The sequence below is a fragment of the Staurois parvus genome, unplaced genomic scaffold (genome assembly GCF_062004578.1).
Source record: "Staurois parvus isolate SC_StPar_1 unplaced genomic scaffold, SC_StPar_1.0 ptg000672l, whole genome shotgun sequence".
NCBI classification, from domain to species: domain Eukaryota; kingdom Metazoa; phylum Chordata; class Amphibia; order Anura; family Ranidae; genus Staurois; species Staurois parvus.
Genome location: NW_028318468.1, coordinates 1,560,789 through 1,576,597, shown reverse-complemented (window position 1 = coordinate 1,576,597; position 15,809 = coordinate 1,560,789). Strand labels below are relative to the sequence as shown.

Here is a 15,809-nt window from a genome sequence, read left to right as displayed (position 1 = left end):
GGTTATTAATGGTTCTGAGATATTTTTGTTCACTAGGAATGTAGCTGAAGATAGAATATGATTTTCAGAACTTACCTGAGCTAAGTGCAAAAATGAAGTCTGCCTCTTCAAGGATGACACAAATCTTCTAACAATTGGCAGTTTCTTTTCTGAGAGTGATTCTGGAAGGTTTTCCAATGATGTCGTAACCCATTGCTCCCAGTGTTTAGCAAAGTTTCTTATGTCAGCTAGTAAACTATACAAAAATGTAGCATTTAGGTTGATGCAGCAAGATGTTAATAGAACAAATATGAATCTATGATAAAATGATATTCTTCTAGGAGTTTATGAAGACCAACAAGCACAAATGACAGAGCTCAACAAGTAAAGATTTACTATCTTAGAGGGACTATCCAGAAATGTTAATTGTGCTTTAGCAGCACCCTGGAAAATGTTTTTTTTTTTGTTAATTCCTGAAAAATAGCAGTGCACCTTCTGACATGTGAATATGCTCAGGTTTTCCTGTTCTGTAACCTAATAACTGTATATCTGCAGTATGATATCTAAGGTAATGATACCTCTGACTGCTTAGGTGGTTTGGAGATTTGATAATGTCACTACTGTGCTGCTCACTGTTCCCCTTGGGGATGTGCTGGAGAGGAAGCTGTACCCTAGGCAGTGCTGGGACATGGTCATCAAGTGCCCAGGGCAAAGATGCCAAAATGTGCCCCCCCCCCCCCTTCATGATTTGCAAGCTTAGGGTATCCTATGCACAGCTGTCATTTGTCAAAATCACTATGCAGCTCCTGATCTGTCAGTCAGGTTTTGCATCGACCTGGAAGTGCACAGTTTTTCCAACGCAGTCCCACCAGGAAGAAGGGAAAGTGAGAACACAGCCCGCACCTTCTCCAGGATCTCTCCTCACCACTCCCAGCACTGGGCTGACAGGAGAAGTGATGCTGCTGTCACTACACCTTTCAGCCTTAATACAGAAGGAAGGTGCTCCCATCCCCATAAACCATTGTGCCCAGGGCAGCCACAACTCCCGCCCACCCCTTGTCCCTGCCCTGACCATAGGACTCATAGTTTGAGGATCCCCCTGCTTCCACTATATTTTGTATCATGCCTACATCTCTTCTGCTGCTGCTTGAATGTTCCCCACCAGTCGTAGGGGGCTAGTTCTGATGTGATGAAGCAACACAGTGCAGAATATGGAATGATAAATCAGTAAATATAGCAAGGCCCTCTGATTCCTACTGTATCAAATTGTATTGTAATTTTAAGGTCTGCCCTTATGTTGTAAGGAGCTGCGTAAACTGTTGGAGCTATATAAATCTTCTATAATAATAATAATGATACTAATAGAAAAAAGATCAGTTGCAGGGAGCTTACAGGCAATACTGGTGACTAGTGCTCTGCCTGCCTATTTTGGACACTTTCCACATTTCATGTCCCTTTTATTGTGTTTTTACTAAGAACTGAAAATACTTAGTTTCATCCACCAATAGAATTCAAACCTACCCATAGATTTTCTCTGATTTTTGGTTGCAGCAAAATAGCTCCATTTCATAGTAAGAACATACTAATATATTAGGCTAATATTCAGCTCAGCTAGCTACAGGCAGCCAACTGACAATATTATGACTAGTCTTTTACTCTCTGTTTGCCTTCCCATAGGATGTGAACACTGATGGTGGCCTTATTTCTGCAATATTCAGCAATCAGATAAAATATGCAGCTTTTTTGTGTGTTAAAGGAATGTACAGTGTTAAAGTATATGCAGGAGGGTTGTCAGTGGTCACCTACAGGATCCTGAAATAGGATTATTGAGCAAAAAGAATATGTTGAAAAAAATATCTCCTCCTTATGTTTATAACGACATCTGAATACATTTTGTAAACATCCAAAATCTCTAAGAGTGCTGCTGGGTGATGCCATCTTGGATGTGATGTCATCAGTCCCAGTGAACTCAGAGCTGTCACTGAAGTGACACTCTGTAGAATTTTGCTTCCCTTGTCCTCCTGCGCCTGTAGCAGCTGGAGGAGGAGCGAAGGTGAATATTATAAAATGCCACTTAATAGCTTTGAGTTTGTTGGGACTGCTGATATCATATCCAAGATGTTGGCATGTAGTAGCAATGTCATTGCTTTTGAATGTCAACACAAGGACGGCTTTTACAGATTATTAACCTATCTAAAATAGGTTAAATACAAATATATTAAAATGGGAAGATTGTTGTTAAAATAAAAGGACTGGCGGGAGGGTCTTCTTAAAATGCATTTGCTGTTCAAAAAATCCTCCAATCCAGACAATAATGCTTCTGTATTAAAGCACTATATCTGGTTTCCCAACCAAACGTATCAGAAATAAAGACATAAAATGTGGTAAAGTGAATGCATTGCCTTCCAAGTGTAAAATGTGTAAAGCAGTTGGTGAAATAACAATAGACAATAAGCATTTTTGTGAAAATTTGCATCCTAATATACCTTTCTGGCATTTCCTGCATTGTTGCTGGTATAAGGACATCTGTGAGAACCTAAAATAAACAAAAGCATGTAACTGAATATCAAGATGTCAAAAAGGATTGTAGAAATAAAAAAAAGACAAAAAAGACTAACCTACCTTGTAAAGAATAGAGTCACAAACACAAAATATATCTATAATAACAGGATTTTCAAGCAAAGGTAGTAGATGATCTGGCATCCCTTGCCAAAAATGCAGTAAAAAGTGTTGGATCTAAAATAAAAAAAAGTAGTTTTTTTATGTTTTATTTATAATTGATGTATATGACACTGTGACATCCACCCCAACATATGTAAACAATTCACCTCCTCAAAATTTCCATTGATGGCATTGTCAAGTATGCATTGACAGTGTGTTTTGTACATCATGATAAGTGTATCTACCTAAAAAGAAGAAAAAAGAAAAAAAATATCAAAGGTCAATAATGTAAGAGAAACATAAACATACGTGTACACAAACTTTTATAGAAATTGGAATGAATTAAACCCTACATATCGATCATGGATTGTATTCTATTTTTTATAGTTTGTATCAGGAAATTATTGATCCTTTCTCTGCATTCTCTACTTTCTAATAGCCTTTCAGTATAGTTTCACACACTGGGGCTTATTTACTAAAGCTGGTTCACTCGGAATCTTGCCTACTTCTGCATGGAAACCAATCAGCTTACAAGTTTTATTGCTAAAGCTTAATTGAACAAGGTTAGAAGCTGACTGGCTACCATGCACAACTGCATGAGATTCTGAGTGAACCAGCTTTAGTAAATCCCCCCCTGTGTTTACTTTAGAGTATAATCTATTTTTGTTTGGAATATGGAAAACCTGCACAATTACAATATATCTATAGGGGGACCAAAGGTGCTATTGCCCAATGAAATGGTCAAATTATGCTTAATCTGAACTTTACACTGATTACTAACGCATTACTTAATCCTTAAAAGTGATGCCCACCACTTAACCTTTGCTGTTACTCCAACTTTAAATAATAACCCTTAGGGCCAGTTCACACTACATGTGTTTCAATTGCTTTTTTTCTTCATCCAAACTGCACAAAAGTAGGTTATATGGTTGTTAATGTCATAGTTCACATCAGTGCTTGCAGTTCCAGTGCGTTCTGGTTGCAGAAAAAAAGTAGAACAGGCTGCATTTTTCCTGCACAGAACTATACTGATACTGTACAACGCATCAAAACCACACTGGGACACACCAAAATGCACCAAAAATGCACTGGAATGCACATGTCCCTATTTACATTGAAGAAAAAACCAAAGGGAAAAAAATTAACTGGAATGCATCAAAAACACACAGGAATGAGGCAAAAATGCGTCAAGAACACGCATTCAAAAACGCATCTGGAATGCATCTAGACTGCGTTTCTATGGTGTGAACCAGCCCTTATATACAATGCCAGGGTTAGAACCTTTGTCAGATTTTTTTTTTTTTATTGCTGTCTGTGTTCTTCTTAAGAAGATAAATTCCCTCTAATGCAGGCCATAGATGGGTCGAAAACCGGCCGATTTTTCGGCCGAAAATAAAATCGGCCGATTTTCGGATCGTTAGTGGGCTAATTGTTCGGCCGTTTTTCAGTATTTTGGCAGATTTTTTTTATCGGTAAAGTTGGAAAAAAATCGGCCGATTTTGCCGATCGGCCAATTTTTGCAGCAATGATGGGCAAATCGGCCGATCTTTTTACCAATAAAAAAAATATGCGCATGAGCAGTGACCTGCAAGAGGAAGACAAAAAGAAGAAGAAAAAAGAAGAAGAGGATGAAGAAGAGGAAGAAGAAGAGGATGAAGAAGAGGAAGAAGAAGCGGAAGAAGAAGAGGAAGAAGAGGAGGATGAAGAAGAGGATGAAGAAGAGAATGAAGAAGAGGAAGAAGAAGAGGATGAAGAAGAGGAAGAAGAAGAGGAAGAAGAAGAAGAAGAAGAAGAAGAAGAAGAGGATGAAGAAGAAGAAGCGGATGAAGAAGAGAAAGAAGAAGAAGAAGAAGAAGAAGAAGAAGAAGAGGATGATGAAGAAGAAGAAGAGGATGAAGAAGAGGATGAAGAAGAGGAAGAAGAGGATGAAGAAGAAGAAGAGGAAGAGGAAGAAGAAGAGGATGAAGAAGAGCATGATGAAGAAGAAGAGGATGAAGAAGAAGAAGAAGAGGATGAAGAAGAAGAGGAAGATGAAGAAGAGGATGAAGAAGCTGAAGAAGAGGATGAAGAAAGCTGAAGAAGAGGATGAGGAAGAGGAAGAAGAAGAAGAGGATGAAGAAGAAGATGATGAAGAAGAAGAAGAAGAGGATGAAGAAGAAGAAGAGGATGAAGAAGAAGAAGAAGAGGATGAAGAAGAAGTAGAAGAAGCAGAAGAAGAAGAAGAGGATGAAGAGGATGAAGAAGAGGAAGACGAAGAAGAGGAAGATGAAGAAGATGAAGAAGAGGATGAAGAAGATGAAGAAGAGGATGAAGAAGAGGAAGAGGAAGAAGAAGAGGAAGAAGAAGAAGAGGATGAAGAAGAGGAATTCCAGTCCGGCAAAAAGTGTCCCTGCAAAGAGCTCCGCTATTTCTTTGACAGTTCCTTGACATTTATAGCGGTTGCAACAATGTATCTATTTGTTTCCGAATAAAAACATCTGTATCCTAAATGGATACAAATAGATACATTGTTGCAACCACTATAAATGTCAAAGAACTGTCAAAGAAATAGCGGAGCTCTTTGCAGGGACACTTTTTGCCGGCTGTAGACGGGATGAAAATCGGCCGATTTTTTTTACCGTTGCTGGTAACGCCGGCCGCTTGAACGACCGATTTTTCATTTTTTTAAAGACCCATCTATGGCCTGCATAATTGTCCTGTTCACCTTCTCTACTGGGAGAAAAAGTGAAGAAAAAAACAATAATCTGAGCTGTCACCACACTAGAAAAAGAAGGTAAAATTTCCAACTGCCACACTTCTTTTTTGCAACAACTGTTTAAGAGGGGATTTTTCTCACTTTCTTTTATGTCTACAGAACAGGAAGTGAAAGGGAAATCTCTCCAGTGGGAGACCATCCACCATTTTATTCACAATCTAAAGAAACATTTTGGCTTAATCTTCACCATAACCCGTAAACTAAACCTAATTTTGAAAATGATCACTGAGACTGAATTATAAAAGTAAATTTAGCACTCAATATTGTAACAATATCCCTAACCCACTAATTCTTGACTCTTACCCTACCTTTAACAAAATCCCAAATTCACCATGGAACAACCATAGTTACATCACCAAACACTGGAAATATCAGCACCAAAAGATGACATTAAGAGCTGAGATTTACATGACCTGAGATGAAATTCCTGAGCAAGGATCCAATAGGGTGATCTATTTCAGTTCTACAGAGCCAGTTTTTACATTAACTATTTGTGAAGAAGGAAGAGTTTAATCACTCATATGCCGTTTCTGCTCGATAGCTGAGATCCCTGCCTACATGGGCAGCTGCTTCATCACAGTGAGTTTACGGCCCTTCTATAGTTACCATTAATTAGAATGATAAAAATATCAATTTCTATTGGTGAGATATTCCCCTACTTCTTGTCCAAACAGAAAGTGATGAAAATATCTACAACGGGAATACAGACAAATAAAAAAACAATTTTACTAAAGTGACAGAGTATTAGAATTTCTGACAATGTTTTTATTGCTGTCTGTTATTGAGGCAAAATCTGCTCAAAGGGGGTCACAGACAGAAAGAAAAACATGAAAAATATGTTGTACAGGCATTATTGTTTGCAGTGTTCTACCCCTTAGTCAGGGGCGGACTGACCATTTGGGAACTCGGGCACTGCCCTAGGGCCTGGGGTCAGTAGGGGGCCCCATGAGATGCCCCTGGTACCTTTCATAGGCTTTTTTGGGTGTGGTTTGAGTGTGGGTGAGGATACAGGGGCCCCATGATCCCCTATTGCCCGGGGGCCCCATGAGTTGTCAGTCCGCCCCTGCCCTTAATCCATAAGTCTTCAACACTAATACATGAAGTGCCCACTTCAGCGTATCACACCAATCAAAATGTATAACTTCAATATGTCACAGTAAAATTCAGTGTATTACATCAAATAGGATACATACATCAATTTGTGATATCTTCTTCACTCACTGAGCTTTCAGATATGGGTGTATAAAATACTGCGTTCAGATAAGTATTGTGTATAGTTCTATACAGATCTGAATGCAGCAATATTGTATGCTATGAACCCATTTACAAAAGTGATTTTTGGTCAGTATTCCTCCATAGCAGTTAGCTGTGTAACAGCAACAAGAAAATTTGAGTCCTCAGTATAGTGTTGACTGTATTATACGTGGTACACATATAAAGGCTTGTGTGAGCATTTACTTGTGTATAGTCTAAATGGTCATGGCCATATGCACTGCTGCCACCACCTAGTGAAGTCAGGGCCAGAAGGTAGATGTAAACACAAAAACATGTGATGGTACAGACACAGAATGACCTTGGCCTTTATTCATTCCGAATGACTGAAGGCTGAGATCATTCTGCTCCTGTGCTGCCGATGTTGCATACACATTGCTGATGTTTACATCTCCCCCGGCCCTAAATGAGTCATTTAGTAGGCAATGGTGGCAATGAAGGCATGTTATTAAAACTAAGACTTTGTTCGAATGCATACAAGGGTCTTCAATGGGTACAACATGATGATATGACTCGGTTTTCTCCAATGAGCACGCATTTTTGTGCTAAGACTGAATCAGAATTGATGAAGGCTAATGCCTTGCAACATGTATTAACCAATCAAAATGCTTACAAAGCTTCATTAATTTCACCTCTTCATTGCAATAAAATGGCCAAAACATTATTGCAACTTAGTTTAATGGATTACATGTATAATGCCCCTTCCCTTTTACCAAACAAGGTTGGGTCAGAGGTAAAGAGAAGCAGTAATCACTCCACTAGGATAGATACAAGGTGGAGGATGTTTTATGAAAAACTGATGTGAATGTACAATATATATATATATATATATATATATATATATATATATATATATACAGCGCTGCATAAATTGATGGCACTATACAAGTATCTGTAATAAATAAATAAAAACATACGTCCATCAAGTTCAACCTTTGTGAGTGTATGTAAGTAGTTCAGTGAGAATATTCCAACAATATGCTACTGTACACATGAGATATAGGTTCCTGCTAGCTAAATTGCACAATGCAAGCGATCAATTATTTTAGCTCTATTTTGAAATAAAAAATTTAACCCTAGAAGATGCAGAACAGAGTGGTATTCACCACTTGCCCTCCTGAGGATTTACCCCGCTTCCTGACCAGGGCATTTTTTGCGTTACAGTGCCGCGTTACTTTAACTGGCAATTGCGCGGTCATGCAACACTGCACCCAAATGAAATGTAAGTCCTTTTTTTCCCACAAATTGAGCTTTCTTTTGGTGGTATTTGATTACAAATTTTGAGAAAAAAACAAAATTTTGGACTTTTTGTCTTTGCTAAAAAAAAATCCCAATACGTGTAAATTAATTTGTTTACGTGAAAGTTATAGCATTTACAAATGGCGGTATACAGTATACTGGAATTTATTTATTTATTTATTTTTTTTACTAGTAATGGCAGCAATCAGCAACTTATAGCAGGACTGCAGCAGACATTCTGACACTGGGGTGAAATGACTTGGTGTCACTGACATCCCCAGTGACACCAATACAGTGATCAGTGCTAAAAAAAAAAGAACTGACACTGTACTAATGGCACTGAGTAGGAAGGGGTTAACATGAGGGGCAATCAAAGGGTGAGCTGTATGCAGGGAGTGTTTTACTAGGAGGCCGTGCCTGGGTGCTTCACTGTAATCACACTGCTCTGGATGGCTGTGCTGTGCATAGCCATCCAGAGCAGTGTGCCCAAGCTGACAGGGAGGAGGACTGTTGGTAAACAAAACAGTCCTCCTCCCCATCGGAGATCTTTGGAAATCATCGGGCGCCGGCAAGTAATTACCGGCTGGGACCCAGTGTTTGACAGCCGCGGCCTCAAATGGTGTCGTAGGTAGCGCACGCACGCCCCCTGCCCGGAAATGCAAAATCATGTATGTATATATGATTTTGTGCACCCGTGCCGTCCTGTAGCAGTATTTCTGCTTTAGGGCAGATGGGAAGCGGTTAATACATATTTTAAAGTTTTATTAAACCCAAATCAAAAATGTAAATATCACAAAGTCACAATTAGTTACAGTATGGTATGTTTATTGCTACCATTTGCTTTTCTTAGGGTCGATCTGACTTATTGCCCAAGCTTACTTTAAATTTTGTGGTGGCTACATTCACTAGCAGGGTCCCTATGGAGCCCTATTGCAGCCACCATAATGTGCACACTACCCTACACTACAATGGAAAGACAAGCTACTCTCAACAAAAAAACACTTGCTGTCATAATTATAGTGGTCAGCAGAAACATTCTGATTCATCATTGTGTATGTACATTAGCATTGTGCATGCAATCTGTCATGGGATATGTAGTGCTGCCGTCAGTTATGGGGAAAAGATTGGGCTCACAATCCCTAACCCAAAGTAAGGGGGAAATGCTGCACCACAAGATGGAGGGTGGAATTTTCATTGAGAAAGTTTATAAAATTTACAAAATAAATTGTTGTACCGAATTACATTTTTGACTATATTAAAGATATTTTAATTTTTTTCCACAAATACTAATTTAGGTACAGTAATCCATAACAATCAGAATCCATCCTGAATTGATGTTAATTTAGCAAGGTAAATTCTGATTTTTTTTTAACCCATTAAATAATTAGACCTCCCTCTTGAATATGACTATTAGCTTTTTATGAGGTGAAATGCCTCAGAGGGAAAGCGATCGGCTGTCTCAAAAAAAATATCACAAAAAACTATTTTCTGGTGTGTTCCAGACAAGCAGAGGGTATCTTACTTTAACTTGGGAGGAGAAACATCCCTAGGAAATTATTATTTTTTCTTTCCCTGAAGTGTGGAATGCAACAATACAATCAGTTATTCTTACTTTTTCTTTAGATAAACACCCTTGTAAAACAAGATGCTGTGCACTCGGAAATTCTGGTAGCAGAGTTCCAGTCTTTGAGCTAAGGGAATATTTTCTGGTAAAGCCACCCTGTGTATAAATATAAATGTCTTTGTGAGTTTAATATAATGTATACAGTATATACTATTTAAATGTTTTACATGTTACCAAAATATAAAAGTAATTTAACAAAAAATTAGGAAAATAACATTTTGTACCATTTCTTGCATATCATTGTTTTTAATTCAGAACATTTTGTAAAACAGAGACATGACTGAATACACAGCTAAAGGTCAAGAAAATCAAAGCTCTGTACAGCTCTGTACAGAAAATGAAGCTTGGGCAACTCCTGTTATAGCAATTATATGCAAGAATATTTAAAATGAGTTATATAGCAGGCGCATCAGTGAATTTATGCTGTGGGGCATTTGGAACAGTAAACAAGTAAAAATTCAAGTGGTTCTAAAGGCTCAAATTTTTTTTCTGTGTGCGCCATCACCCCAGCCCCCCCAATACTCACCTAAGCCCCCTCTCAATCTAGTGATGTGCACTGGAGTCTCCACTATCCCAGGACTCCCTCTTTTTATTGGCTCCCACTGCTGTCAATCACAGTCAGTGAGCCAATGAGAAGAGAGAGGGGATGGTGCCGAGCCGTGGCTCCATGTGTGAATGGACACATGGAGCAGCGGGTGTACCCATAGCAAGCTGCTTGCTGTGGGGGCACCTGACAGGAGGGAAGGGCCAGGGGAGCCAACAGGGGACCCGAGAAGAGGAGAATCCAGGCTGCTCTTTTCAAAACCACTGCACATAGCAGGTAAGTATAGACATGGGGGAAGTGTTGATCTGAACACTTCCCCTTCCCATTCCTCTCACTCTCAAACTAATAATAACCTCTCAAATTAAAGTATATCTAAACCAAAAATGTATTGTATTACATCTTAGATGTAGTGGCTGCATTTGTTTTCATTTTTTCCTGTAAAGTACATTTTCTACAGCTGCATATTCCTATCAATTTCCTGTTGATCCTGATAGAAATCTAGTATCCTTGTAATTGAAATTTCAAACAATGTTATCAGTTTTTCCAGCTAACTTCTGTGAACTACGAAATCCCTCCTCCCTATGAACAGAGAGAGGGAGGTATCTGTCATTGAAGTCATGAAAGCAGCCTAGGATGGCATTGCTGTTTCTCCATAGATACAGTACTGTCAGTGATAGTTGTCTTAATAGGACAGGTACATAGTTACATAGTTAGTCTGGCTGAAAAAAGACAAAAGTCCATCCAGGTAGTGTGTTACTGGAATGATCACCAGGTGAATATAAAAGAAAAAAGGGAACTAATTCAGCCACCACACAAAGCTGTCCATTCTTCAAAGTACTCTAGCCCTGCATGTTCATTAAGGGAAATGCATCAAATGTTTATAGTTTACTGGTGTTGGTATTGGAAGAGTGATATATATGTTATTAACTTTATTTAACCTTATTTTGCCTGGTTCCTGATTCCTTGAGATGTAGCCCACTGACTTGGTCATTCCTGCTGGATACCTACATTTGGTATCCCTTACATGGGCTGTTCCCATCTCCCCCCCCCCCCCATCCTTATACAACCCAACAAATATTTAAAACTACACCAAGAGTTACATTTACATACAGTGATATCTACTAGGAAGGTATTAGGTCTTCAAAGGCATATTTCTTCAACAGAGGTGCCCCCACTTGCCAGGACATTGACTGGCATGTCCACCATAATCACCACACATACAAAACCTGAACTCCAATTTAACTGTAATTAATGGGCACCATACCAGATATGGTATCTCTATTAATCCTGATTAAATATTAGCCCTCAAGGACCCTAAGACCTCAACTAGCTGCAATGACAAAACAAAAAGTTGCTTGGTGAGAATAAAAAAAACTTTACCTACACAATATTCTTATCGAAAAAAAAACAAATCCTATCTATGTGCAGGAGGGTGGTAAAGTTGGTTCAGAGCTCTACCCCTCTTTTGAACATCTGGACTGTGGGTGGTCTCGCTCCCTCAGGACCTTCCTTCTATTTTTCTAACATTAAAACTCAGATCTCCAATCAGGGTAAGTGCCAATTTCCTCTCACCATGTCTCCTCCTATAACTAACCCTCTGTGACTCTAGCACCCTCCCAACCCTGTCTTGCAGGCCTTACACTTAAGCTGGCCAGACACTAGTAGGATTTCATTCAAAAATATACATTTTAAGAAAGGTTGTTTTATTTTCTAACTGTTAGTAGGGTCAAATTTGTGTTCATTTTTGAAAAAAAAAAAAATTCAAAGGATGCAAAACTTTTCTTGACCAATGGATTTCTAACAGTCTATGTGGTTTTCATTAGCCGCTTCACGCCAGCGCCTCCCAGCTCTTTAAGGTGTTTCTGATGCCGGGAGGTGGGGCAGGGTTTAGGGTCATGTGACCGCCGTGATTGGCTGTCACAGCAGTCACATGATCGGAAAGGTCCTGATCACAAGGAGAGATCGGGACCGTTCCATGGGATGCCAGCACATGTCACTCTCAGCACATGATTGTTTTCAAATGGTACGTAAATATGCGGCCGCTCAGCGTCAAGGCCCAGCCACTGAGAGGCCACATATTTGCGTACGGTCGGCTTAAAGAGGTTAAGGAAAGTCCACTTACTCCAAACTCAAATGGTAAAAGCAGGCTTTTTTAAAGTACTTTTTAACAATGTTCATTAAGTCATTGAATGCACTGATGTGAGTTTTTGTATATTTTTAACGTTTGTGCAAGAATCTATTAGTGTATAGCAAGCTTTTGGTTTTCTTCTTGTTCAGATCCAGGCCTATCTTTCATGACATTTGTAAAGACAGAACACATTTATGCAGTACAATGTCTGCTGGCCTGTGCCCTCACATAATTCAAGGTGCAATAATGGGCACTGCACAACAATTGCATTCATATCAGAGTGCCTGAGGCTGAAACCAAACCCCGCAATCTTTGTTGAAAGGCCTATATGAACCATTTACAATTCCAGACTTATTTTTTGTACATTTGCACAGTTTAGAATATCATTGAGTTAGCTTTAGCAGTCCAGTCAAGATACATTATCATGTTTGGGTCATCCTACTAGGGGCGGACTGATAACTCATGGGGCCCCTGGGTAATAGGGGATCATGGGGCCCCTGTGTCCTTACCCACACTCAAATCACACCCAAAAAAGCCTATGAAAGGTACCAGGGACATCTCATGGGGTCCCCTACTGACCCCGAGCCCTCGGGCAGTGCCCAAGTTCCCCAATGGTCAGTCCACCCCTGCATCCTACCCATCTTTCTATTCTTAGATATAAAAAAATTAGCAAATTACATTTAATACATAAGCGTAACAAGAATAGAGATAAGGACAGTGAAAGGAAAAATTAAGCACAGGCTGGAAAAAGATTTTACAATAAGACTTAACAAGCAAAACATGTATACTAAATCAATATTTTATAGCCAATCACTTAACTGCAAATATTAAGTTTTGTGTATATTGATAAAGTGTGCAATTAAGTAATTAAATTGCCCATTATGTGTATTAAAAGCAAAGGAAAAAGGCTGAGAGGCAAAGGACTTCTTAATGCAAAGCATTTAGTAAAACTAATGGATTTACTTAGAATGATTATCTGGTATATTGTACTGGTGTATATACTTATATTTTAAGGCATGCCATATGTTTGAAAGTGTTCATTACCAAGGAGATAAGATTAAAAGTCATTATGTTATTTCATGATAATAATATTACTAATGACAAACAAGCATCAATTTTATGTTACTGAATGTTAGTGATTAGAGATGAGCGAATTATTCAAAAATTCGATTCGGCTGATTCGCCGAATTCACGGAATAAATTCGATTCGAGGCGAATATATTCGCTGCGAATTTAACTTATAAAAAGGGTGTTTCTAGGCTTCAGAGAGCCTTTATATTAGTGCAGAACACTGTATCTTTAATTTAAATGCCCTTGGAGTCTGCTGGGGAAGAGAAATAATACTGTCAGTCAGTATGACATGCAGATGAGTGCCGTCGATCTTAGAATCGCCGCACACTTCACTCATTTGGGCAGTCACGGGGCCAAAACCAGAGTGTGGAGCCACAGTGTGGCGGTGGAGGCAGCAGCAATGGGAGGCCATACAGCACCCTATGACAAAATGGAACCCACCAGCAGTGTGAGGAGACCTGAAAGTGGCACATGGCAGAGTGTGGCGATGGAGACAGCAGCAATGGGAGGCTGTACAGGGACCCATGACACACTCTGGACCTGGCAGCAGCATGAGGAGGCGGTACAGGGGCCCATGACAGATTACGGGCCTGGCAGCAGCATGAGGAGTCGGTACGGGGGCCCATGGCAGATTACGGGCCTGGCAGCAGCAATGGGAGGCCGTACAGGCACCCATGACACACTCTGGACCTGGCAGCAGCATGAGGAGGCGGTACAGGGGCCCATGGCAGAGTGGCGGAACGTAAGCAGCTAAAATTGAAGGCCATACAGAGGCCTATGTTAAAAAGTCCCCCCAGCAGCAGCGTGGGGAGACGACTATCAAGAGTCCAATGGCAGAGTGGCGGAGCAGAAGCAGCTTCAATTGAAGGCCATACACAGGCCTAGGTTTAAAAGTCCCTCACAGTTAATTCCAATAACGAACTCTACTCCTCCGTGCAATCTACTTACGAGACCCTGGGCAGGTCTGGGTCCAATTTGTGGTAGAGACTGGTTTTGTTCAGCCATGCTTGAGCGAGTAATAACAGGTCTGTGCTGCCCTTTGGTGTCTGGCTTAATGCGCACAACACTGAACGTCCCAGCGTTTGTCAACGATTTGCCGTTAAGTGATGCAAACCCGCTGAACCACGTTCATGAGGAGCCGGTACAGGGGGCCATGAATCAGTATGGACCTGGCAGCAGCGTGAGCAGACGACAGAGGCACATGGCGCAGGGTGGCGGTGTAGGCAGCATTATTCTGAAGCCATACACAGGCCTAGGTTAAAAAGCGGAAGCCGTCAGCAGCGTGAGCAGACGACAGAGACACATGGCGCAGGGTGGCGGTGGATGCAGCAGTATTCGGAAGCCAAACACAGGCCTCGGTTAAAAAGCGGAAGCCGTCAGCAGCATGAGCAGACGACAGAGGCACATGGCACAGGGTGGCGGTGGAGGCAGCAGCAATGGAAGGCCATACAGTACCCTATCACAAAATGGAACCCACCAACAGTGTAAGGAGACCTGAAAGTGGCACATGGCAGAGTCTGGCGATGAAGTCAGCAGCAATGGGAGGCCGTACAGGGACCCATGACACACTCTGGACCTGGCAGCAGCAAGAGGAGGCGGTACAGGGGCCCATGGCAGAATGGCGAAGTGTAAGCAGCTTAAATTGAAGGCCATACAGAGGCCTATGTTAAAAATAATAACATGTTTGGGGCATGATTCATGGCGGATTTAGTCAGTTGTGTCAGGAACTGGTGGTTTGAAATCCAGACTAATCCACGCCTGATTCATTTTCACAAACGTGAGTCTCTCCACACTTTGGGTGGACAGTCGTGTCCTCCGCGGAGTTACAATACCTCCTGCCGCACTAAACACGCGCTCCGATGCCACGCTACTGGCCGGGCATGACAGCCTTTCAAGGGCAAATTCAGCTAGTTGGGGCCAAAGGTCAAGTTTCGTTGCCCAGTAGTCAAGGGGATTGTCTACCTCGGTTGGCAGGGTGCTGTCCAAGTAGGCCCGAGCCTGTTGTTTGAGGTCCTGCTCCAGGTCCACCTGATGCTGCTGCTGCTGCGGCTGGTTAGTAGTTTCCTCACTGCGCTGGTGAAGAAAGCTACTCATCATCGACTGCAGACTGAGGCAGCCGCTGCTGGTGGAGCTGCCACTGCTCCTACCACCCCACCCCTCCCCTGCTGTCATGGCAGCGGAACGCGAGCGCACAGGGCCCACAGTGTCTGAGGATGGACGTTGGCGCACAAAGGCAGAGACCAACTGACTACATAGGTGGTTTTTATAGTACTTTATTTTGGCCTCCCTCTCAGCAGGTGTGAAAAAGGCCACCATTTTTGAACAGTAGCGAGGGTCCAACAAGGTGGACAGCCAAAAGTCATCCCTCTGTCTGATGGTTATTATTCGGCTGTCGCTACGCAAGCAACCGAGCATGCTATGGGCCATTTGTGCCAAGGAATGCGAGGGACTCCCTGCCTCCATCTCCACAGCATACTGCCACGGTGCGTCTGGGTCCTCTGTCTCCTCCTCCTCCTCCTCTACCAGATGCTCCTGC

At 41.2% G+C, this 15,809-nt stretch overlaps 1 protein-coding gene across 1 annotated transcript in view; it reads right to left on the bottom strand.

The window, feature by feature from the left end:
* Window positions 1-15,809, bottom strand: part of RFX6 (regulatory factor X6) — a 118,936-nt gene that overhangs the window by 42,493 nt on the left and 60,634 nt on the right. Inside the window, exons 7-11 of the mRNA XM_089652139.1 lie at window positions 9,519-9,626; window positions 2,808-2,885; window positions 2,602-2,715; window positions 2,466-2,515; window positions 76-235 (exon numbers count right to left, since the gene is read on the bottom strand). Of these exons, the coding sequence (XP_089508265.1) occupies window positions 76-235; window positions 2,466-2,515; window positions 2,602-2,715; window positions 2,808-2,885; window positions 9,519-9,626 (510 nt within the window). The remainder of the gene's footprint in view (window positions 1-75; window positions 236-2,465; window positions 2,516-2,601; window positions 2,716-2,807; window positions 2,886-9,518; window positions 9,627-15,809) is intronic.